This window comes from Pseudonaja textilis, chromosome 3, assembly GCF_049901715.1.
Source record: "Pseudonaja textilis isolate UNSWEBS1 chromosome 3, rPseTex1.2, whole genome shotgun sequence".
NCBI lineage: Eukaryota > Metazoa > Chordata > Lepidosauria > Squamata > Elapidae > Pseudonaja > Pseudonaja textilis.
This window is the reverse complement of record NC_141992.1, coordinates 31,236-54,888: the sequence shown is the minus strand read 5'-3', so window position 1 is coordinate 54,888 and position 23,653 is coordinate 31,236. Positions and strand designations below refer to the sequence as shown.

Here is a 23,653-nt window from a genome sequence, read left to right as displayed (position 1 = left end):
ACTTTGACTGTTAAAACTTGCTAGTTAAAAAATAAAGCTGTTTAATTTGGAGTAACAAGGAGGTAGCCTATTCTGCACTGAGTCGGATCACATAGGACTCACTGTGAGTCACGTACCTCACCCACCGGTGAGGAAGAGTGGGCTCTGGTCCCGTGAAGCGCAGGAAGCGGATCTGCAGCCCAGAGCAGGTGTGGGCTGGCACCTCAAAAGACAGGTTGACAGGGCCGAGCTCACGTAGCGCTGCCTGGGTGAGCCCTGGGACCTCCAGCTGCCGAAGGAGAGATTGGACGGCCTCAGAAACCATCTCCCACCAAGGAAGCCTCGGAACCATGGTTGCAGCCCCTCCTCCCCCCCATGGGACAGGCTTGTGCTGCTCTTTACCTTAAACAGGGCAGAAAGTTGGGAGCCCCCTTGCATTCGGGGGACAGTCCACTCAATAGACTTGGTGGCGGGCTGCAAGAGGGCCGTCTGCTCAGGACTGCTCAACTCTTGAGAAAAGCTGTAAAGGAAGACCAGAAGATCCAGCAGAGTCTCCCCTCTCCCCCACCAAACCCCCCCCCCCCTGCAGAACAGCAGGCCGGTGGCTGACTCACCTTAGCGTGGTTTTGGGCACAGGCAGGTGGATACGAAGGTTGACCGCGTGGCTATAAAAATTGAGAAGGTTAAGCTGAGAGGAAGAGGCTTAAGTCTGCTCCCCACTCAGAAGAGACCATAAAGGGCTTCTCACCTTTTGGGAAATAAGTCACAGCGAAGTTTGAGATAAATTTGCACCCTGCCAAGGGAAAAAAAGGATGAGTGGGTGTGGTGAGCCCACCCTGGCGTGGCATTTTGACAAGAAGCCTTGCAGACAAGAGCATGCTGCCACTCACCGGCCACAGGAGCCGTGCTGAATGGTGGGAAACAGGTGGAAGGGCAGGGCTGCAGGGATGTCATCAGCCAGCTGGTATTGCATCAGAGTCAGCTGCTCGAAAAATTTTAAGATTTTAAGGACCCAAGGTAATTTAAAACAGATCCCAAGGAAGGAAAAAGCAAGCCTGATAATGGTCTGAGGAGCTTCTCTGTCCTCCAGGTGACGGTTGTCCCAAAGGTGCATTTTTTTTTTCAAGAGGCAACTGGACTTTCTGGTTTTTCTTTGAAGACGTTTCGCTTCTCCTCCAAGAAGCTTCTTTCTTCAAAGAAAAACCAGGAAGTTCGGTTGCCTCTTGGAAAAACACCTTGGGACAAGCGTGGCTGCTACTTGAATTTTACCAGCCACCCAGTTCATGCGGTATTTCAACACTAAAACTGCAACTAGTAAGCCTTGAGAAAGGCTGAACACAAGTTAAACGGTGGGAGACGCCCGCCAGGAGAGTTAACCCAGCCCTGGATTGCATGGGAAGTAAGACTGTATAAAGACATCCACGAAACCCCAATTTCTGCATGACGGAATACAGGTGGGTTTTAACATTTGTGAATTTAGGCTTCATGGGGGGTGGTTGCAAAAATGACATTAAGACTTTTGCTGCTGTTCCTGCATTCGCTGTGGGAGACGGTAGAGCGCTTGTGTTTGGCCTTGGCAGTCTCATCCCAGCAGGATGGCCGAGGCACCTTGGGAGCACAGAAAACCTCTGGGCCCAGCTGCACAACGGGACAGGTTTTTGTGGAATTCCACATTTTTGCGGGAGATGTTGACCCCAGTGGATATGTAGCAGGTACATACGATTCTGAGCACCCCCTTTCCAAAAGCCTGTTGCCGGGGGAGCTCAGAGGACAGCAGCCTTGGGCCTTGGAGGCCACCTGAAGGAGCCTGGGACATGCAGTCTAGGAAGAAAGGCAGGGGAGGAGCCACGGTGCAGGTCAAGAACTATCTTCTGGAGATTAGAGCCAGAAAAACACTAGACAAGCTGGCTACTTAACATTCAAACAAAATAGTTAAGTAGTAGATTTTTTGCCAGCCATCAAGCCTGAAAGAGGGGTCAAAGAGGCCACCTATGTTAAGACTGAGCAGCCCCCTCTCAACAGAGGGGGAGGGATATGGCCGTCCCTGCATCTCCTGTCTACAGCACTGTCCTGTCGGCAGCCCCAGGAAAGCTCCATGCCCATTGGCACTTTGGTTCAGGTGCCCTGAGGGCTCCGATAAATCCCCAAGTGGCCTCACTGAAGAAGCTTCTTGGGTGAGAAGCAAAACGTCTTCAAGGAAAAACCAAGAATGTCCAGTTGGGGGCTAGGAGGGTCTTCAGTGCTCTCTGTGCTTGGCTGTGTTCTAGCAGGTGTTTCATTTCCCAGACTAGGTAGCATCCTCAGCGCTGACGGCTTTACCTAGTTTGGGTAATGAAACACCTGCAAGAAAACCGCCCAGCACTGGGAGCACCGGGGGCCTCTCATTTCAACTCTGAGCTACGAACGCTCTCCTTCGTAAGTCCAGTTGCCTTTGGAAAAGCACTTTTGGGACTGCAGCGGGTGGCCCAGACTGGATCTCCCCCACAATGCCATATCCACGGTGGTGTCTTGTGACACGGTTGACCAGGCTCGTTCTGGTTCTGGTGGCTTTTGCCTCACCGCCAGCCAGTCCCTGGTGCAGGCCTATTGCTAACAGCCCAGCCTTCACCTCCTGTACTGATCTCAACAGTGGCCTTGAATGAGAATAATCCTATTCCTTTCCCAGGAGCACTTCCTTAGCTCTTTTAACTAATTTTAACAGTGTTTAAAGCATCCTTGCTTCCTTCTCAATTTTAATTCTTATATATTTTTATATTTTAGCATTGTACACAGCCCGGAGTCTCTCTCTGAGGGAGATGGGCAGTTCAAAAATGTGATAATTTTTTTAAAATCACTTGTTGGTTTTTGTTTTCCAGATCAAACCTTTTAGGCAGTGCAAGACAACACACAACTAGAAGATCAGAACTCAAGTCCTGGCTTACCTCCCAAGCGCCAAAGCAGCCAGGATGGGTGACTGGTGGATGATCGGCTGAGAAAACCGACCAGACTGTTACAGGGTTGCAATGAAGGTGCCCACAGCTGCACAACTGCTCCAGCCAGCAAGGCTAAAGATGAGGGGCCCCTGGAAAGGTATGGGTGTCCCCATCTGGAGTTGGCCCCTGAGACATAACCCAACAAAACGCCCAGTAGGTAGATACTTTCACTCAGGATTAACTCATGATACTATCTACTCTTTCAGCCGTGCAGACCTGTCCCTACCCTGCCTTTATCTCCCCTTGAAATGCATTTCAATATCAGTCCACCGCTAATTTATATCACATAGAAGGTACTTAAAACCAGACCATGCCTCCTCAGTAACAACAGCCAGCCAATCAAACAGTCCGAAGTCAGACCCTTGAGTCAGAAGTAGCAAACAACATCCACACTAATTTACATCACATAAAAAGGTACTTAAAGACAGAGTGCTCTGACTGACAGACTAGCACAAACGCACTGAGGAGGATGTCTCCTGAAATGGTGATGAAACAACGTTTGCAACAAACTGCCAAGCTCGGAGCTCAGACCAACGGCCCAATTACCTCCCCTTGGCTGGGGCTGACACGGAGGATGCGGCTGCCCTCAAATTCATCCAGTTTCACGGAACTGTGGAAGGAACACTCATCCACGCGGACAGCCGTGCCATAACCTGGAAGTGAGAGACCAGTCAAGGTGGGTGGGCGCAAGGCCCCTTTGGGTAAGATGGCTGACAGCCAGCCGTCCAGTCACCTGGGGGAGGCACCTCAGCAGCAGCAGCAGCAGCGTTATGCCTCAACTGGAGAGCAAGAGCGGCTGGCTGACCACAACTGCAGCAGGTTGCCTGAGTGGCTTGGGGGAGGGCGGGGGGTGGGACGCTACCACCACAGCTCAGGCAAGAGGGAGGAAGAATGGGCAACGGCTCCCAGGAGGAGAGCCTCCTCTTGCAGCCCATTGCAAAGTTGCATCTCACAGAGGTGCTGCTGCTGCTGCCGCCGCCACCTTGGGAAGATTAGTTTCGCCCCAAATAGCCAGGACCCTTCAGGGCAAAGATTCACCCTGATGCTGATGAGGGAATAACTCGTGTCATTGCAATTTGGCCACAACGAAGGGGGTACACACCTCGAAGCTCCGTCTTGCCCACGCAGAACTCCTCCGGCAGGCCAATCCGCATCTCTGGAAAGGGAAAGCGTGGCCCAATGAACTCTGCCACCCTTCCGACTCCCTCCTCATCCCAGGCACCTTCCTCCAAGCCTCCTTCCTGGCCAGGCAGCATCTCTAGAGACCTCTTGTGCAATGTCCTAAGCTGCCGGGGGTGGAGTGGGGTGGGGTGGGGGGCTTGAGTGGGAGTGCTGGCTACTTGTGTTCCTCCAGGAGGCTCCCCATCTTTCTCAAGAATGCCCCCAAAGATTAGGAAGGGGGTCTATTAGCTGTATAGACAAACGGGGTTTTTTTTTTTCTATTTACCATCACAAGCTACGAGGTAACAAACTCCCTGCTTTAAGCCCGATTTCCCTCTTTTCTCTTAGTCCCAGTATTGGAAGCACTGGATTTTCATTAATAAATTCCAAATGTAATTATCCTGGCATCTTTCCCGTGTACGCCCTCTTCAATTATCTGATCCAGAAATTCTAAACCAGGTGCCAATGCCCTGGAATCCGGTGCTTCCTTCAGCGCTTACTGAGGCACCACCCGGGACCAAAAGCAACGATTTCCCTGTTTGGGGCTGGGCCTCCAGAAGGCAGTTCATACATACGAGCAGCCTCCACCCACCAGAGCATCCAGGAAAGAAGCTCTTGAGCCGTATTTCCCCTTGGACGTCCGTTTTCATGGGAGTGCCCTAGAAAAGGGAAAGAAATGAGCACCTCAACCTCTCTGTCCTGAGCGGGACCTCAAATGTTAAAGGAAACCAGGTACTCTCTGGCACTTTGACTCACATTGGCAGCGATGATGACCGTGAGTCGTTCCACCACATCCAGGAAAACTTCAGGCTGTGAAACCTGGGGGCAGAGAAAGGCACTCTTCCAATAATTCTCCAAACCAGAGCAGCAACCCTTTCGCATTTAGGGGCCCAAGGCCAGGAGGTCAGCACCACCATTTCCAGGGGACTCGTTGCTCTGCCCACGTGAGGCAAACGATGAAGCTGCCATCACCAAAATTGCTGCTCAAGGATGCATTGATCCAACAGAGTGGGTGAATCCATTTCTGGTGATTTGGGGTTTGGTCTCTAAACCGATCGCATAGATCACCGTCTCTCATCAGGAGATCTGATGATGGAGTCATTCTTTCCTGAAGAACTTCTGATTCTTTGAAGCACTTACAGGACAAGGGCCACATTTGGCATCGTTGAGACATCTGAGATGAGGCAAAGATGCCTCCAAATTAGTTTAAAAATAAATGAGTTCATCTTTCCACCCTTTTTGTGGGCCTTTGGAGACTTGGATTCAACTTTTTCTCTTCCACCCTAACCCACCACACAGATTGGCTAGGGCCTCCTTCAATCAACCCCTTTGGGGGCTTCCTGGAGCTGACCGCAGACTGGGAACTGGAAGATCAAGGGTGCAGTAATCTTACCTGCTCTCCCCGCAGTGACAGGATTGGACGAGCAGCTGCACAACTGGGTGCCACTCTGCTCTGTTGCGTATCTGCCCCAAACTGCAACCATATAAAACAATAGAAATGTGGTCATGAGACAGAAAAAATATTAAGAATGGGGGGCAGTACACAAATAATATCTAAAGTTGATAGGGCCAAGCGTATTGAATTTATGATGAGACTTCCCTGGATCCTAGAATGAAAAACAAACCTGTTTCCTTAAACGGTACTATGAATGAACTGGAAAAACTGCACCGTATACTCTATAATCAGCATCTCAGAGATGGGCTTTGGGAGGAAAAAGAATTGCAGGTAGTCCTTGACATACAACAGTTCATTTAATGACCAGTCAAAGTTATAACTGCACTGAAAAAAGTGACTTATGGCCACAATGTTGCAGCATCCCCACCCCCACGGTCACATGATCAACATTCAGGGGCTTGGTAATTGACCCCTTTATGAAGGTTGCCGAGTCCTGGGGGTTACGCGATTACCTCTTGCAACCTTCTGACGAGCAAAGCTAGGGTCAACAACCGTGTAACTAACTGAACAACCACAGTGATTCACTTAATACTGTGGCAAGAAGGTTGTAAAATGGAGCAGAACTCAGTTAACAAATGACTCACTTGGCAGCAGAAATTTTGGGCTTAATTGTGGTTGTAAGTTGAAGACTACCTGTAACAGGAAGCCCGAGAAGACAACTTAAGTAGCCACCCCTTTCTTCTACCTACCAAAACAGCTGCCAATCTAAAACTATAAATCACTCACAATAGAAGGAACATAGTTAATCAGAATGCCTCCAGTGGCTTGATTGAAGAAACTGCTGGCTTCCTTACTGGGAGCAGGAAAACATGGCTCTACGTAACTACTAGGGAAGCGCATTTCCACAGCTTGGGATCAATGAGCAAGAGCACGAGGTAAGACCAGGTCCAACCTCTGCCTTCCATGGGACAGTCTGAAAACAACGCAGGTGCCTTAAGCAGCATGTTTGCTGACAGTCTGAAGAACCCGAGAAGGTTGTCTGACGAAGTGGGACCCTCTTCACACCTAGTCACGTGAAAAAGAAAGCACACTTGTCCCTCTCCCCCCTTTTGACTACTATGGTTTTATGTATTGGGGCAGAGAAAAAATTGTCTGGCATAGGAGTTTTTAGAAGTAGGTAAATACAACTTCAAATGAAGAACACATATTACAACATGTCACGATTTATTTTACAAAAAGAAAGCCAAAATGCAGAAGCCATGTGTGGAAAAACTAAGTGCATCTTATGATTCAATAGTTTGTAGATCCACCTTTATCAGCAATACTTTAAAGTAATAGTTTTCGGTATGATTTTATCAACCTCCCACATCATCTTGGGAGAATTTTGGCCTCCTCTTTACAACATGGCTTCAGTTCAGAGGTTTGTGGGCATTGGTTCATACACAGCTCTCTCGAGGCCCACCACAGCATTTCAATCGCGATACATCCGGACTTTGACGGGGCCATTGCAACACTTTGATTCTTTTTCAGTCCTACTGTTGTAGATTTGCTGGTGTGCTTGGAATCATCGTCTTTTGGCATGACCCAATGTCAGCCAAGCTTTAGCTGTCGGACAAACAGCCTCCCATTTTGACTCTGCAATACTCAACGACTGCAAGATGCCCAGGTCCTGTGGCTGCAAAACAAGGCCAAATCAGCAGTCCTCTGCACGAGATGTTTGTGCTGATATGCTGTGTGGCAATGTGCATTATGGCCAAATATTTCCAGTTTGATCTCGTCTGTCCAAAGGACAGTTCCAGAAGTCTTGTGATGTGTTCAGATGCAACTTTGCAAATCTAAGCCGTGCTGCCATGTTCTTTCCAGAAAGAGGCGGCTTTCTCCTGGCAAGGCTTCCTTCCAAACAAACCATATTTGCTCAGGCTTGTTCTAATTGTACTATCATCAACTTCAACATTTAACATGCGAATTGCAGTCCGTAGAGTAACTCTAGGATTTTTTTGCAATTTCTCTGATTGCACGGTCTGACCTTGGGGTGAACTTGCTGGGACATACACTCCAGGGAAGACTGGCAACGATCTTGAATGTTTTCCACTTGAGAATAATCTTCCTCGCTGTAAAATGTGTCATGTTGTTCACCCGAGGTTCTTTTTGCATACTTTTAAGAATGGTTAAGGACCAGGTGATTTTGGCTAGTATGTCTTGGATACTAAAACCATAAAACTCAAAGCAGGCGTGCTTTCTTTTTTCACATGACTGTACCTCCAAGTTTGCGTGTGCATAAATGGAGGTGGGTCACTCCAGACAAAACAAGGTCACACCGGCCAAAAGCCAAGGCTGGACTTGCACCCCCAATTTGCTTCCTCACAGGGAAAATCAGTAGTTTGAGCAGGAAGCCTCCTGTCAACTCATAAAAATATTTCTATGGTCTTTTTAGAGTTGCCAACAGAAAGGGAGGGGGGAGCGGTGTGGCAGCTTGCAAACCAAAACTGCATTCCATAAATGTTTTCAAAGATACTAACTAGGTGACTGAAGTTTCTGCCATGCAAAATTCTAACTAGAGGGCATGATTGATGACTCTGGGCTATGGATGTGTCCCATTGGGGAATATGAATTATGAAACATCCAGAGGGGCGGGGGAAAACCAAGGTCAAGGGTGATGATGAATTATGTGTCTCGGAGTCAGCTACACCCAGGCAGTGCCGGGCATTTTAACTCCCAATAAATCCTTTTGAAGTTTTGGAAGCTTGGCTCGAGAGGCATGATTTAAGTGGGGGGTAACTGCCGGAGCCCTGACATCTAGCGCTCTAGTTTCCACAGAGAAGAGTTTCCACAGAGCCTTCTGAAGTGAGAAGCAGGCAAGATCAGAGCCCTCCTTCTCAACCCAGCAGAAGAAAAAAGAGCCCACAGCAGCAACCAGTGTGTGGTAATATATTCATCATATTCTGTAAGTCTTTCGTACAGCTAATGCATAGATCTAAGGATTTAAAAATGCCCCTAGTGAGGGCAGCATTGCCTTTGCTATGGGTGGTTTGTCCTGTTTGGGTCTGCAAAGCTTAGAGAGACCAGGAATGTAGGTAAGAGTTCACAGTACCCAGCCGAGCCATTCCCGTGGGACTTTCTGTGTTTAAATATTCTCATGGGACTTTCCGCAGTATATTATCACCCTGCTGAGGCCCTGCTGAGGTAATGCTGCTGAGGTTGAGGTCATTGTTTTGATTTTGTACTTGCATTTTCTTAAATAAATACTGCTACCCGAGTTCTCTCGGGGCTGGCATTTGCTCAGACGGTTCCCTGCGTCTCATTTCAAGTGCCAGACCACCACAAGTGGTGACCCCGGCGTGATAGTTTGAAAGGCTATACGTTCCGGCGTGATAGTTTGAAAGGCTATACGTTCCGCGTGATAGTTTGAAAGCTATACGTTTCCTGCATCCTATACTCATCGTCGCGGACGTCGACTGGGCCCTCATCTTCTTCGCTGGATGGAGATAGATTCTTTTCGCGAGTATGGGGGGAGATCTCTCGAAGGCTCAGACAAGGCACATTAGGGAATTGAGAGAGATCACTTGGAATAGGTTTAAGTTTGGAGTTCATAGTAGAGGACATGAAGTAGGAAAGAAAGAAATTGAGGACTTATTACAGTATGTTTGGAAACATATTCAGTCATATCCAGAGGGAGGTAGTATTAAAGTAGAGTCCTGGAAAAAAATAGGGATATTTTTGCACGAGGAACCTCGTGCCCCTTCTTCAATTTTGTTAACCTGGAGGGTGGTTATGGAGGCATTAGCTACTCATGAACAACCGCTCCTAGCACCCCCCGAAGGTTTGCCGCCTTACCATGCGGTACGTTTATTGCCACCGACAGCACCTCCAGATAAATCCAGAGGACTGTCAGGCACTGAAAATACTTTGTCAGAAGATAAGAGTTTGCCTTTAAGAGTTCAAGTAGATGCAGTTACTGCAGCTATTCAAGAAGCAACAAACAGAGGGGAATTATCAGGAGATGATTTGGTAGAATTTGGAGTGGAGATTCAACTTAATCCAGTAGAAATTGGTGTGGATGCTGCTTTAAATCCGCAGAGAGTATGGAAGCCTCTAGCTCTCAGGATTTTAAAGGAAATTAAGCAAGCAGCAAAAGAATATGGTGTTAGATCGCCATATACTCAGGCATTGTTAGAAGCAGTTGGTTATGGAAATAAAATGATTCCAGCTGACTGGAAAGCTCTGTTAAAAATGATTCTAACCCCAGCTCAATATTTGGTGTTAGATCAGAAATGGAGACAGCTGGCAGTTCAAAGGGGAACAGCAAATGTTACTCCAGATCAGCTTTATGGAGCTGTAATTTTACAACAGTGGAACTACAGAGAGATGGAATGCCTGAGGAGGGGTTTGTTCTTCTCCCACAGTTAATTTTACAAGCCGTAGGGGCTCTCCCTGACGGCGAAGGTGGTGAGAAGACCTTTACTAACATTAAACAAGGAAACAATGAACCCTATGAAAATTTCATTAGCAGATTGAAAGTGGCTATTGAAAGGCAAATTGACAATCAATTCGCCCGGAATGAATTGCTTTTGAAGTTAGCAGTAGAACAGGCTAACGCAGATTGCAAAAAGATCCTGAATCCACTTATCGCGAGTGGAGAGCGAGAGATCGCTGATTTGATAAACGCATGTAGAAAGGTAGGGAGTCAGACTTTTAACATGGAGACTTTAGCTCTGGCTCTCCAGGCAGGAAATGCTAATAAAGGCACTTGTTTCAATTGTGGGAAGCCTGGACATTTTAAAGTGCAATGTCGGGCTCCTGGAGGGGGTCAAAGTCAGCAAAAAAAGAGATTATTGGGACAGGGTGTGACCTAAATCAGTACTCAGCCTATATCAGATGCTCCTACAGTTTTTACTGATGGAGGAAAAAAATTTTTTTTTTGGTGCTTGTGTTTGGAAAGATAAATTTGGAATTTGGCATACAAAAGTGACATCAGAGCAGAAGTCTGCCCAGCAGGCAGAACTTGCTGCTGTAGTTTTGGCTTTTCAAAATTTTCAAAATCAGGATTTTAATCTAATAGTGGATTCTTTGTATGTATATAATTTGTTACCCTTTGTAGCAGGTTCTTATTTGTCTCCTGGAATATCACCCAATATTCGACGTTTGCTTTTGTTGTTGCAAGGATGTTTGGAGCAGCGTGTGAATGTGTGTTTTGTTGCCCATATTCGTAGCCATAGTAATTTGCCTGGAATTTTATCACAAGGCAATGCCAAAGCTGACAGTGCTGTAACTTCAGTTCTCACTGTCCAGCCATGGGACAGCCATAGTTATTTTCATCAAAATGCTAAAGCGTTGGCACATCAATTCAAGCTTATTGCTGCAGAAGCTGCTGCCATAATTCAACAATGTCCAACTTGTTCAAAACAGGGCACGGCTATTCCTATGGGAGTCAACCCCAGGGGGTTGAAACCTTCAATGATTTGGCAAATGGATGTTACTCAGTATCCATCATTTGCACCTTGGAAGTATATACATGTGACTGTGGATACTTACTCAGGATTTCTAATGGCTACTCCTCAAAGAGGTGAAGCGGTTAAACATGTCATCAATCATTGCATTAAGACATTTTCAGTTGCTGGTACGCCTCAAACTTTAAAAACAGACAATGGTGCGGCTTATCGGAGCACAGTCTTTGATCAGTTTTGCAAACAGTGGTCCGTGGAACATAAATTTGGGATTCCATACAATTCCACAGGACAGGCTATTGTGGAGCGTCATAATGGCACGCTCAAGAACATGTTAGCTAAATTAAATAAAAAAGGAGGGAAGCTCCTGGGGCTTCCGGCAATTCAAGATCATTTAAATCTTGCTTTGTATACTTTAAATTTTTTAAATTTGTCTGGTAACCCCCCTGCGAGTGCGGCCAGCAGGCATTTTTCTTCCCCTTCTACAGATGCAGTGAGGCCTCGAGTGTTGGTGCGATTCCTTCCGGATCCGGCATGGGTTCCCGCTGAGCTGATTACGTGGGGACGTGGTTATGCAGCAGTAGAACATCTTGGTCAAATTCGTTGGGTTCCTGGTCGATGTGTTCGGCCTGATCATTCACAGGCGCCTTCGCAGGTGCCAGTGAAGGAGGTTTCGGAGGAGCAGGATGGCGTTCCTGATTCCGTACCTGTGGTTCCTGATTCTCTTGATGCCGGCAATCCAGGCGCGGCGCTGTGAAGGCTGGGAAAAGATGACTGCTTATCTGAGATTGCCAACTTGTATGCAGCAGGTTCCTCTGGGGAATCGGACTAAATTGATCTGCAAACAGCGGCATCCTTTGATTTTTCCAGCATATTGGTCCTGGCATAAGGGTCAAGACATTCTTTACTCGGGACCTGACAAGGATATTATATCTTCAGCCTGTGCTACAACTCTGATCCTGTTTAATGTTTCTGTTTCAGACTATGGACAATATTGGTGTCAATTGGAGTTGCCTAAGTTACCTTATACAGATTCTCTATCCCACCTTTGGGAATAGCTATGAACTATAGAGATATTCATATTTTAAATAATTTTACTGTTGCTATGTTCAATGATACTGTTAAGAATATTAAGATGTTAAATGAAGAAGCGTCTGAAATTCGCCAAGTTACTTTACAAAATCGTTATGCTTTAGACATAATGTTAGCTGCTAAAGGAGGAGTTTGTGCTTTAATTCATTCACATTGTTGTGTTTTTATACATAATTATGAGCCTAACATTACAAGAACTGTTCATGATATGGAAGACCGCATAGCTGAACACGAAGCAGGAAAAGATGGCTTCAATAAGTCACTTTGGGCTTTGCTATGGGATTGGCTTCCTGACAGCTCATGGTTACGTTTATTGCTTCAATTAGTTGTAATAATTGTTATTATACTTATGTTATGTTGCTGTATTCAATGTATTCCTAATCTATTTCAAATGTGTACCTCAGCTTTTCAACGTACGAAACCAAGCCGCGAGGGAACTGTGTATTATGCCACTAAAACACCCCCTATCTTTGAATAAATAAAAAAGGAGGGAATGTGGTAATATATCATATTCATCATATTCTGTAAGTCTTTCGTACAGCTAATGCATAGATCTAGGGATTTAAAAATGCCCCTAGTGAGGGCAGCATTGCCTTTGCTATGGGTGGTTTGTCCTGTTTGGGTCTGCAAAGCTTAGAGAGACCAGGAATGTAGGTAAGAGTTCACAGTACCCAGCCGAGCCATTCCCGTGGGACTTTCTGTGTTTAGATATTCTCATGGGACTTTCCGCAGTATATTATCACCCTGCTGAGGCCCTGCTGAGGTAATGCTGCTGAGGTTGAGGTCATTGTTTTGATTTTGTACTTGCATTTTCTTAAATAAATACTGCTACCCGAGTTCTCTCGGGGCTGGCATTTGCTCAGACGGTTCCCTGCGTCTCATTTCAAGTGCCAGACCACCACACCAGTGCCTCTCGCACACAGCAGGCAGCCCCCTCCTCCTGTGGGAACTAGAGCTGGGAGGAAGGTCAACCCCCTCAAGCACAGGTTTACAGAGGGCAACCAGACCAGGGGCCACCAAGCTGATGACACAACACAGCACCACGATCTGCCCCAAAACCAATCCTCCCCTGAAGCCCATTAAATGCTACTGGTGTGGGGGGCAGGGCACATGGCAGCAGTGTGCGCAACCCCAGATTCAAAACCAAGGCCAAAACCACCACCCAGGGCAGTTCCTGAACGAGGCCCCAGACGTGCCACCAACGCATCCCAGAAGGTCCTTCAGGCTGCAGAGGTCCCTCTCCATCCAGCTGAAGGGGGAGGAACCCTGGACAATGATGACCAGTTGCCGGATTCTTATGACAGCGAGGACGAGGGCGAAAACGACACAGTGGTGAGTGGACTGATTCCCCCTTTTGTCTTCCCAATATGGCTTACAGCCCCAAAAACAGGAAACAATGGAACTTTCCAAGCCCTAATAGATCCCAGCTGCACCAGGTACCTGATCAACCTAACCACGGTCCTAAAACTGAGGATCAGAGCAAAAAAGCTAGTGCACCGGATCTGGTTCAAACAAGCAGGTGTTCCCTGCTGGGAGGAGCCTATGCCACTCACTTAACCGAACCAGTGAGCCTAGAGCTGGCGGATCACAGACTGAGTGTGACCCATCCCTGGATTCCCACTCACCAAGCCCACCGTGCTGAGGTCAAAGAGGCTGAAGGGCTGGCTGAGCACTGGGTCCATCTGGATGAAGCTCTTCAGGACGTCCGGGGCGGTGGTCTGGATGTAACCGTAATCCTAGAGGGGGCGGCGGGGAGGGTCAGCCGCGTGGGGGTGGGGGTGTGTGACGCAGAGCCCAATCCCCCCCCCACCGCCGCCCTGGCGACCCACCAGCAGCTCGTCCAGCACTTCGGAGATGAGGGCGAAGTTGAGGCCGACGGTCTTCTCGTCCAGGCGGCCGCAGTAGTCCCGCAGGAGCGCCACCAGCCTGCAAGGGCCGCAGAAGGACTCAGCCTCCGTCCGCCCCCGCCCGCCCGCCCGCCCACCTGGCGCGCCTACCTGGCGAGGAACTCCACGGCCACGAAGGGGGAGGCGTCGGGCCGGAGGGTGCCCACGAAGTACAGCCCCGCGTGGCGGACGTGGGCGAAGTGGAGCCCCGGGCAGGCCTCCTGCGGGGCGAGACGCGGGCGGTGAGCGGGGAGGCGCGGGGCGTGTGTGGCGGAGGGGCCCCCAGCCTCGCCCAGCCCCGTACCATGAAGACCGGCGCTTGGTCGGCTGGCAGCGCCGCGATCCTCCGCGCGAAGGTCTCCACCAGGTCGGCGCTCCCATCGCCGCGGACTGCGGGGAGTCGGTTAAGGGCCACCGGGTGCAGCCGACCCCAGCCCTCCCCCCCCGCCGCTCCCTCCTCCCACTCCGTCGGATACGGTCCTTGTAGAGGAGCCGGTCGCCCTTGGACGAAAGCACGAACAGCTGCCGCAGCATCTCCCCGGGACGCCGCCTCGGCACTGCGCACGCGCCCCCTTCTCTTCTTCCCTCCCCCCCGCATCCGGACATCCGGGAGGGCGGGGGCAGCGGGAGCGGGGATTGGGCGGGCCGGCTCGGGGGGCGGGGCGAGCCGCTTTGGCGCCCTTTCTGAGGCGGCGGGAAGTCGAGCGGGAAGCGCCATGGCGGGCAAAGGCCGGGACTACGCCGAGGAGCTCGGTGAGGGACGGAGGGAAGTGGAGCGGGCGACGGGGGCGGCCTCCCTCCCTCCCTCCCCCGCTCCCTCCGCCGGCGTGGCTGACCGCTCTCCCCTTTCCCCGCAGCGAGGGCGCAGGCGTTCCTGGAGGGCTTCCGGCGGCAGGGCCCGGGCAAGGTCTTCCCCTACCGGGAGCAGCTGGTGAGCGGCGGGGAGGCGGGCGGCCGCCGGGGGGAGCGGGGGCGGCGGCGGCGGCCCCCGTAGCTTCCTCCCTCACGGGCTGGGTCCCCGCAGGAGCGGCTGGCGCACCGCGAGCAGGTGGCCCTCTACGTGGAGCTGGACGACGTGGCCGAGGAGGATCCGGCGCTGCTGGACGCCGCCTGCGAGAACGCCAAGCGCTACGAGCGCCTCTTCGCCGATGCCGTCTGGGAGCTCCTGCCGCGCTTCCGCCGGCGCCAGGTCGGGAGAGGGACGGGACGGGGGGGGGAGGTCCGGCCCCGACGGCCCCTCCCCCCGCTAACCCTGTCCCCCCCCTCCCGCTTCTGGCAGGTGGCGCCGCGGGACGCGCTGGACGTCTACCTGGAGCACCGGCTGCTGATGGAGGGGCGGGCGCGGGAGGAGCCCGGGCAGCCGCACGACCCGCAGAACCGCTTCCCGGCGGAGCTTCTGCGCCGATTGTGAGTGGCCGCCTGCCGGGGAGGGGGGGGGGCGGCCCGGGGGACTCCGGGTGGGGAGGGGGCTCCCAGGGGACTCCGGGTGGGGAGGGGGCAGAAGGAGGGCGCGAGACTCCCCGCCGTCCGCTTGGTCTGGCAGCGAGCTGTACTTCAAAGCACCGTCGGCCGCCAAGCCCCGCGTGATCCGGGAGGTGAAGGCGGATTCCATCGGGAAGCTGGTGACAGTCCGGGGCATTGTCACCCGAGTCTCCGAAGTGAAGCCTCGCATGGTGGTGGCCACCTACAGCTGCGACCAGTGCGGTGCCGAGACCTACCAGCCGGTGAGTGGGAGGCCTGGCCTTTGCCTTGGGGGATCCCGGGGGTTTCCCTCCGCCTGCTCCCCCTCCTCCTCTACTTTGCTCTCCCCCCAGATCCAGTCCTCCAGCTTCATGCCCCTGCTGATGTGCCCCAGCCGGGAGTGCCAGACCAACCGAGCCGGCGGCCGCCTCTACCTGCAGAGCAGAGGGTCCAAGTTCATCAGATATCAGGAGCTGAAAATCCAGGAGCATGTGAGTTGGGAGAGGATGGATGGCCAGACTAATAGGGTGGTTTTTTTTCTGGGTTGCTCCTTTCTTTGCTTTTCATTTACCAACAGACATCGATGGGAGATTGGAGGGGCGGGGGGAATAAATTTCAGGGATGGGGACCTTATGCTTTTTTGCGGGGTTTATTGCTTACAGAGTGACCAAGTGCCAGTGGGGAACTTGCCACGCTCCATCAGTGTTAGTGCACAAGGCGAGAACACACGCCTTGTGCAGCCAGGGGACCACGTTAGCGTCACCGGCATCTTTCTTCCTGTGCGGCAGACTGGCTTCCGGCAGCTCTTGCAGGTGGGAGTTCAGTTGGGACTGGGGGGGGACGGGGGGGGACGGCGGGACAGGGGTCCAGGCTCCAAGCTAAGCCTGTCACTTGCTGGGTGCCCCAGGGCCTTCTCTCCGACACGTACTTGGAGGCCCACCACATAATTTGCATGAGCAAGAGCGAGCAGGAGGAGCTGGGAGAAGCAGAACTCACCGAAGAAGAATTGCGGCAGATTACAGGTAGGTTGTTTTGTTATTTCTTCCTCCCCGAGAAGAAAAAGAAACAAAAACCTTTTTTCTCCCAAAGAAGAAGAGGTGCGTGGCTCTCACTTCTTCTGTAGTTCAAGCTGATGCTTTTTATACACGCTTGCTAGTTGCATATTCTTCCTCTTAGGAAGAACACATTTCAGTATGCATACACACAATTTTCTGCCGCAATAAAAACTAACCTTGTGAGATTGGTTGGGCTGACAGAGGCTGGCTGGCTTCGGGGGCTGGCTGTGGTCTTCCCGGGTCATAGCCTGACATCTTGGCTAGCGTAGCCCAATATCTAGCCCCGCCGTGTAGCACCCGAGGGAACCTCGTTTCTGCTTCTGATCCCGACTGAATCAACTGTTGAAGTATATCCACATTTTGTCTCCTGAGCTCTTCAATTGTCTGCTTGGCCATACAGGCAGTCCTCAGTTTATGACCACAGTTGAGCCCAATATTTCTGTTACTAAGCGACATGGCTGTTAAGTGCATTTACAACCTTTCTTGCCATGGTTGTTGAGTGAATCACTGTCATTAAGTTAGTAAAACATGTTAAATAAATCTGGCTTCTCCATTGACTTTGCTGGTCAGAAGCTGGCAAAGTGGGACCACGCAACCACAGGGACCTGTGAAAAACGGTCGTAAGTTCATTTTTGCAGTGATGGTGTAACTTTGAACAGTCTCTAACCAAATAGTTGTAAATTGAGCACTGCTTGCACTGTGAAAGCTGGACTTTAAAAGCCACCCAAAGGAGAAGCGGTGCCTTTGGTGGCCTGCGGTCTGCCTATTGTTCTTGAGCGAGTCGCACTGCTAGGAATAGTCTTCGTTGCATCCTGAAGACTTCCAGCCCCAGCTGGGAGCTGTGCGCTTGTAACGGCTGCTTTGGGAACGTCTGGAGTGTTTGCCTTCCCCGGAGGTCGGACCCTCGTTGCTTCATCACCTGCTGAGCTGCTTTTGCAAGGCCGATCCTCCGGAAGAGTAATTTCTCCCTCTTGTGTCGGTGGCTGCGTGCACCTCCTCCACACACGACCATCTGCTTCTTACAGAGGAGGATTTTTACGACAAGCTGGCAGGCTCCATCGCCCCTGAGATCTATGGCCACGAGGACGTGAAAAAGGCCCTGCTCCTGCTGCTGGTGGGCGGCGTGGACCAGAATCCACGGGGCATGAAGATCCGGGGTAGGTTCTGTGCCCAGGGAGCCCACCCTGCTTCACTGCCCTCCCTCCAGCACCTTTCTTGTCTTTTCCCTCCCCTGATGACCTTTAGCTTTGTCATCAGGGTTAGCGTTCCTAAAACGTGACGGAGGCTTGGGTCCAATGACGGGGTCCCTCTGTGCTTTACCTAGGGAACATCAACATTTGCCTCATGGGAGATCCTGGCGTGGCCAAATCTCAGCTGCTGTCTTATATCACCCGCCTAGCCCCACGCAGTGAGTCTGATGGGGGATCTGCTGGCTGATTGCCTTCTGTGGCAGAGCTGGCCCGCTGGCGACTGCGGCCCCTGGGTGGCAACCCACTAGGGTTATCCGGAGCCAGCCGCTTCGCTTCGGTCAGGGAGGAAGGGCCACTGGGGGAATTTTGAAGGAAAATGAACCCGAATCATCAAGTGCGCATGCGTATCCAGGACCCAGATGCCTCAAGTGGCCAGCCAGGTCCTTTGGAGGTCCCTGCGGGGAGAAGGGCTAAAAAGAAAGCAACTTTGCTCAGCATCATGGCTGCAGCAGGAGTGGGAGGAACTGGGGTGATTCCCTCCCTGGACAGGGCTGTTGTGAAAATCTCTCTGCCCCATTGCTGCAGGTCAATATACCACAGGCCGAGGGTCCTCCGGGGTGGGACTGACTGCTGCTGTCCTGCGTGACCCGCTGACGGGGGAGTTGACCCTGGAAGGTGGAGCCTTGGTGTTGGCTGACCAGGGGGTCTGTTGCATCGATGAGTTCGATAAGATGCTGGAATCAGACCGCACAGCTATCCACGAAGTAATGGAGCAGCAAACCCTTTCCATCGCCAAGGCAGGCATCCTGACCACACTGAATGCCCGTTGTGCCATCTTGGCAGCTGCTAACCCTGCCTATGGGCGGTATAACCCCAAGCGCAGCTTGGAGCAGAATATCCAGCTGCCTGCAGCGCTGCTCTCCCGCTTTGACCTACTTTGGCTGATCCAGGATAGGCCTGACAGGGACAACGACCTACGGTGAGAGAAAGGGGCGAGTTGCTAGCCACTCTAGCAACCCTTGCCTCTTGGTGGGGGTCCCTCTCCCCCCATCCCTCTGCTTTGCTAAGGGGTGTGTTTCCCACAGCCTGGCCCAGCACATCACTTATGTACACCAGCACAGCCGGCAGCCACCTTGCCAATTCCAGCTCGACATGGGCCTGATGAGGTGAGCAGGGGAAGCCTTGCTTTCCCAGAAGTTCTTGTGGCCAGATGACTTTGGGGGTGGGGGGCATAATGGTGAACTGTGCCTGCCTGGCATTTCCCCAGGCAGGTGAGTTTCGTTCCCCTTGCTCCCTCCACAGGCGATACATTGCCACCTGCAAGCGAAAGCAGCCGGCGGTGCCCGAAGCCCTGGCCGATTATATCACGGCGGCCTATGTGGAGATGCGGAAGGAGGCCCGAGCCAACAAGGATACCACCTACACTTCAGCCCGCACCTTACTGGGGATCCTCCGCCTGGCCACTGCCCTGGTGAGCAAAGGGGAGGAAAGGAAGGGGCGGGGGGCCTCTCCGCTTCAGAAAAGAGCTTGTGGGGAGATGTGGACAGACTGGATCTCAAGGAGCACCCATGGTGGGCTGAAACGGTGGGGGTGCAGCAGCCCTGGGGAATAATGCCTAGTGGTGAGCTGAAATGACCTGGTGCCCTAGTGGGACAATGATGAGGTGTTTATCTGAACCATTGGTGCCGTCTTGGTGAAACTGGACTCTGATGGACAGTGCTCCAATTCCTTCCCGCACTTAGGCCCGCCTGAGGCGCGTGGACATGGTTGAGAAGGAAGATGTCAACGAAGCAATGCGCCTGATGGAGATGTCCAAAGATTCCCTGCTGGTAGACAGGGGGCAGCCCAATAGGTGAGGGGCAGGGGCTTTGCTCTCTCAAATTCCTGCTCATCTGCTGCTTGGAGAGGACGGGGATTCAAGAGCACCTTTTTCTTCCACCCCCACAGGATGCAGCGCCCCTCCGAACTGATTTTTGCAGCCATCCGAGAACTGGTTCCCCCTGGAGGGGCTCACTCGGTCCAGCTGATGGAGGCCGAACAGCACTGTGTGTCGAAGGGCTTCACCCCTGCCCAGTTCCAGGCCGCTCTCAGCGAATACGAGGAACTCAACATCTGGCAGGTGAACCAGAAAAAGACCCGCCTGACTTTTATTTGATCAGTGGTGGCGACAGCTGTGGCTCCTCTTATATTGAAGCTATTATCCTCAATAAACACTTTATGGAATGTTGTTTTCAATAAATTGACTGTGTTTTGGGGGGTATCTTTTCTTTAGTGGTGGCTTAGGGAAGATAGCTGTTGCATACGCTCAGGGTGACAAGTGATAAAACTGGTAACTGGTGTTGTAAGTACTGTGGAGTCTGATGTCAGCGACCTGCAAAAAAACCTCCGAAGGTGGGTGGGTGGATGAGGGGAGAACGCAAAGCAAAAGCTGTGAGTGGGTGACCCAGGTGAAATGGATCCCTTGGGAAATTGTGCACCAAGCGAGGTATGCTTAGCCCAGCAACAACCACCAAGGTGTTGGGAAATAGGATTGCTACAAAAGAGACTGCTGGCTGTGCAGTGCAAAGAATACTAAACTCGAGCAAGCTGGGTGGTGCAGGGGTTAGAATGCAGTATTGCAGGCTAATCCTGCCCACTGTCCAGAGTTTGCTCCTGGCTGGCTCAAGGATGGCCTCCCATCCTTCCGAGGTCGGTAAAATGAGGACCCAGGTTGTTTTGCGCAGGGGCAAGATACTAAGCTGCTTAGAGGGGCTGTAAAGCACGATGAAGCAGTATATAAGTTTTAAGTGCTGTTGCTATAGAAGTACATCTGGTACCCACAGAGGTAGATTTGGTACCAAATCTAGTCATGCAAGTTTATATATTTTATACACGAGCTTTATAAATTATTTTTTGCAACAGAAGTCAATGAGTTTCCCTCCCCAAGTCTTTCTGAAGGGAGAATATGCTTTCAAGTTAAATACAATTAAATTGTCAAATTTGGAAAGGGCTGAGTTAATCCTGCCTCAGTACACGTTATCCTTGCCAGACAGCTATACAGATTCCACCTAGTGCATCCAATGAAAGAAATGAACACGCACGCATACACATGCTCTTACTTGAACAACTCGGTTCACTCTTGCATACAGGAAGATTTTCCTAATATTTAATTGGGAAAGAGCACAACTCCTTCAACCTTTACACCGTTTTTAATCCTTTGCTTGTTGCTGCTTCCTCTGGAGTCCTTCCAGCTTCTGATTCTTGCTGTTTAGTGTCCAGAACCGAGTGGATCCTAGCAGACTAACAATTATTACCTGCGATTTGGAAGCCACACTCAATTTTATGAAACCTAAACTTGTTTACAACCCTTTCCTACTGCTGTCTTATTCAGCTTGCGAATGAATTATCCAAAGTTCTCTCCCCCCACCGCCCCCCAAGTACCACTTCCAGAGTACATTCTCTCTCATCTGGTTCTTGTGCATTTGGCTTCTTCCTCGCTGTGAAACTACACAAGGCGCAGAAAAGGGATACAAAAAGCAAAAGTCAGCATTCTGCTGAAAACTATCCCCGATTGAGCTTCAGGGGGACCTGTTGACTTGATGGGCCTTTTAATGGGAAGAAATAACACTTGTGATTCTGGAGCACTCCTACGCACATCTTCTCATTCAGCACAATCACTTTATTAGGGAGCACCAAATCTTAGAAGAAAAGTCCTCGCATGCGGCGCCCAATGCTCTGGCGGTCATAGAGGATGTTAAACTTGTTCACAAACTGGTTCATGGTGTTGCAGGTCTTGGTGATGGTGCCCAGATAGGTCATGAGGCCCACATCGTTGCATTGCTAGACGGGAGACAAAATAGGCATCAGAAAGTGGGGAGAGGTCAGGGTGGGTACTACCCTCAGCCCTGAAACCACTGTGGGAAATTCTGGCGCCATCTGCTTTAGGAAAACTTGGGAATCCTTTTTGCTGCCTCTGTTTCACTTGGTTGGCTGCTCCATGTACCGTGTGTGCCTGCCTTGAGCATGGCAGCTTTTCTGTGTGGAGAACAGTCCCCTTTCCTCCCCCGCAACAACTCCATTCCGCATTTATTCGGCTGCAAGCTGTAGCTCTTCCCCTCCTGAGAACTCACATCATAAAAATCTGTCTTGAATTTGTCAGTGCTCAGCACAGGTAGGCAGTGGCAAAGAGCATAGGCTTCTCGCAGAATCTCATGGTTGAATGGTATCTCACCTGCACAGGAATGAAATGCATTGGGAGATAAACACTAGCCAGGTCAGATCTGGGGTTAACAGTTAGGCTTGCCCGTCACATTTCTACAGCTCCATCTCACCTGCTTCGGAAGCTTTAACATATTCCAAAATAAGTTTGACACGGCTGTGAAGCATTTTTATGGCACTGTGCTGTGCGATGAGGTGCTCAGCAACTATCAAGGAGAAACAAGTAGAAAAACTCAGAGCTCTGCTCCTAACAGAGACCCGGAAACCTGAAATGTCCAAAGAACTTAAATGCAGTAGAGAAAGACAGCCCATGTCTATGCCGTGATATTGGTGGTAAATTATACCCAACTCTCCCAGCCAAACCTTATCCATATCCAGCAACAGCTACAGGAAGCTTATTCCCACACGCCAATCCTCAGCACCCTACATCACCTGTGGAGTTTTCCCCGCTGCCTGTTGCCGTCATCCGTGCCACGTGATCGACTCCGATGCGCTCGGCCTCCTCTGTGGCCAGCGTGTATGTCAGCTCAGCAAATAACATGGTGGCCTTGAAACAGAGAGAAGAATTAAGAAGGGTTTCCAGATGATGACACAAAAGCCGACTTATGGTCGGGCTGTACAAGGATGCCCTCGGGATCCCTCAGCTTGAAAGCAGCTCACGGAACACAATGTGTGGCTTCCCAGAACTCCGAAGCTCCAGGAACACCAAAAGGGACAGGCGGTAGAAGTTGCAGCGAATATTACCTCTCCGTTGATGATGTCAATCACAGACTCAAAGACACTGACAGGCAGCTAAGGGAAGAGAGAGTGCACACAGCTCACCACTGAGCTCAGCACGGAGACGCAGTCGCTGAAGGATTCCGATGGGCAGGACAGAGAAGTAAGTACTCACGTCCGTGTGCTTGGTCATGGGGTTCAGCTTGAGGAACAGGGGGCTTTCAATGATCTCACAAACCTGGGTAGAGAATGGCATGTGTGAGGGTCCTGCCCGACATGGAGGGCCACCCCTCCTGTCTCTCTCTCACACACACACACACACACGCTCCCTCCGACTGACTCGCCTGTTTGTGGACGTGGATGTCAGACTGATCCGGGGGGCCTCCGGTGGTGTACCAGCCCAGGAACTCCAGATCCTTGAACACTTGCTTAACTGCGGGGGAGAGGAAGGCAGGTCAGACGGGCCTCCAACGCCACCGGCAGCTGCCCCGTCCCCTCACCCGCCCGGCTTACACTGCTCCTCCTTGGTGTAGTAGTACTCCTTGTCGATCACCACATTCTCCTCCACGGAGTGGGACAGCAGCTCAAAGGAGTTCATCACCTCGATGTTGCGGCCCTCCTGGCAGCCGATCAGCGCCCCGATCACTGGCGAAAGCGGGGCCGGGGGGCGTCAGGGGGGGTCTCCGCCCGCCGGGCTTCCCTCCGCCCCGACCACTCCCAGCCCCGCTCACCTTGGACTGGGCGGCCCTCCTGCGAGCGCATCCGGATCCAGTGGTCGCTGATGTTAAGGATGACCAGCGGGTGCAACGCCACCGACACGCTGCCCGTCACGCCGGAGGCCATCACCGCCGGCGCCGCTGCGGGGGGGGGGGAGGAAAGAGGGCGCGCAGTCAAGAGGGGTGATCGCGCCCCCCCGCCCCCGCCGGGGCCCGGCCTCTCCTTACCCGCCGCGTCCACCTCCATGCCAGCCCCGTTGCTGCCGCTGCCGCCGCCCGTCCCGGCCAAAGAGGAGCCGCCGCCGGCGGGAGTCATAGCAGCAGCCGGGGCCGCCATCTTGACCGCGAAGGTCCCGCCGAGGCTCCGTAGAGACGCGCGCGCGAGGG

General features: G+C 51.6%; 3 protein-coding genes across 3 annotated transcripts; 1 reads left to right on the top strand and 2 right to left on the bottom strand.

The window, feature by feature from the left end:
- Nucleotides 1-24: 24 nt before the first annotated feature.
- AP4M1 (adaptor related protein complex 4 subunit mu 1) lies at nt 25-14,489 on the bottom strand. The gene is made up of 15 exons (XM_026721774.2): nt 14,407-14,489; nt 14,235-14,320; nt 14,042-14,151; nt 13,874-13,970; nt 13,670-13,780; nt 5,506-5,586; nt 4,869-4,931; nt 4,705-4,771; nt 4,054-4,107; nt 3,498-3,604; nt 870-961; nt 728-772; nt 594-644; nt 382-499; nt 25-268 (listed from the first exon to the last, which is right to left on the bottom strand). The coding sequence occupies exons 1-15, from the start codon at nt 14,462-14,464 to the stop codon at nt 68-70; spliced, it is 1,341 nt and encodes a 446-aa protein (XP_026577559.1). The 5' UTR covers nt 14,465-14,489; the 3' UTR covers nt 25-67.
- A 71-nt stretch (nt 14,490-14,560) lies between these two features.
- Nucleotides 14,561-19,859, top strand: MCM7 (minichromosome maintenance complex component 7). Its single transcript, XM_026721773.2, has 15 exons — nt 14,561-14,683; nt 14,788-14,861; nt 14,955-15,119; nt 15,210-15,337; nt 15,474-15,654; nt 15,745-15,882; nt 16,054-16,203; nt 16,299-16,413; nt 17,472-17,603; nt 17,771-17,854; nt 18,222-18,615; nt 18,722-18,802; nt 18,939-19,107; nt 19,379-19,488; nt 19,584-19,859. The coding sequence occupies exons 1-15, from the start codon at nt 14,647-14,649 to the stop codon at nt 19,789-19,791; spliced, it is 2,166 nt and encodes a 721-aa protein (XP_026577558.1). The 5' UTR covers nt 14,561-14,646; the 3' UTR covers nt 19,792-19,859.
- Nucleotides 19,860-21,273: 1,414 nt separating this feature from the next.
- On the bottom strand, nt 21,274-23,632 carry COPS6 (COP9 signalosome subunit 6). Its single transcript, XM_026721775.2, has 10 exons — nt 23,495-23,632; nt 23,282-23,407; nt 23,064-23,195; nt 22,895-22,983; nt 22,726-22,788; nt 22,578-22,625; nt 22,266-22,380; nt 21,947-22,039; nt 21,746-21,846; nt 21,274-21,455 (listed from the first exon to the last, which is right to left on the bottom strand). Exons 1-10 carry the CDS (start codon nt 23,601-23,603, stop codon nt 21,315-21,317), a joined length of 1,017 nt encoding a protein of 338 aa, XP_026577560.1. The 5' UTR covers nt 23,604-23,632; the 3' UTR covers nt 21,274-21,314.
- Nucleotides 23,633-23,653: the final 21 nt, after the last annotated feature.

What these genes read in the sequence shown, in the direction of transcription:
- AP4M1 (XM_026721774.2), bottom strand. Translation starts at nt 14,464, where the DNA reads ATGCTGCGGCAGCTGTTCGTGCTTTCGTCCAAGGGCGACCGGCTCCTC. An exon ending in ACCAAGCGCCGGTCTTCATG is followed by an intron (nt 14,152 to 14,234) that starts GTACGGGGCTGG and finishes CTCGCCCCGCAG; the next exon opens with GAGGCCTGCCCGGGGCTCCA. An exon ending in CTTCTTTCCTGGATGCTCTG is followed by an intron (nt 4,108 to 4,704) that starts GTGGGTGGAGGC and finishes TTCCCTTTCCAG; the next exon opens with AGATGCGGATTGGCCTGCCG.
- MCM7 (XM_026721773.2), top strand. Translation starts at nt 14,647, where the DNA reads ATGGCGGGCAAAGGCCGGGACTACGCCGAGGAGCTCG. An exon ending in CGCGCTTCCGCCGGCGCCAG is followed by an intron (nt 15,120 to 15,209) that starts GTCGGGAGAGGG and finishes CGCTTCTGGCAG; the next exon opens with GTGGCGCCGCGGGACGCGCT. An exon ending in CTCGACATGGGCCTGATGAG is followed by an intron (nt 18,803 to 18,938) that starts GTGAGCAGGGGA and finishes CTCCCTCCACAG; the next exon opens with GCGATACATTGCCACCTGCA.
- COPS6 (XM_026721775.2), bottom strand. Translation starts at nt 23,603, where the DNA reads ATGGCGGCCCCGGCTGCTGCTATGACTCCCGCCGGCGGCGGCTCCTCT. An exon ending in CTACACCAAGGAGGAGCAGT is followed by an intron (nt 22,984 to 23,063) that starts GTAAGCCGGGCG and finishes TCTCCCCCGCAG; the next exon opens with TTAAGCAAGTGTTCAAGGAT. An exon ending in TGTTAAAGCTTCCGAAGCAG is followed by an intron (nt 21,847 to 21,946) that starts GTGAGATGGAGC and finishes ATTCCTGTGCAG; the next exon opens with GTGAGATACCATTCAACCAT.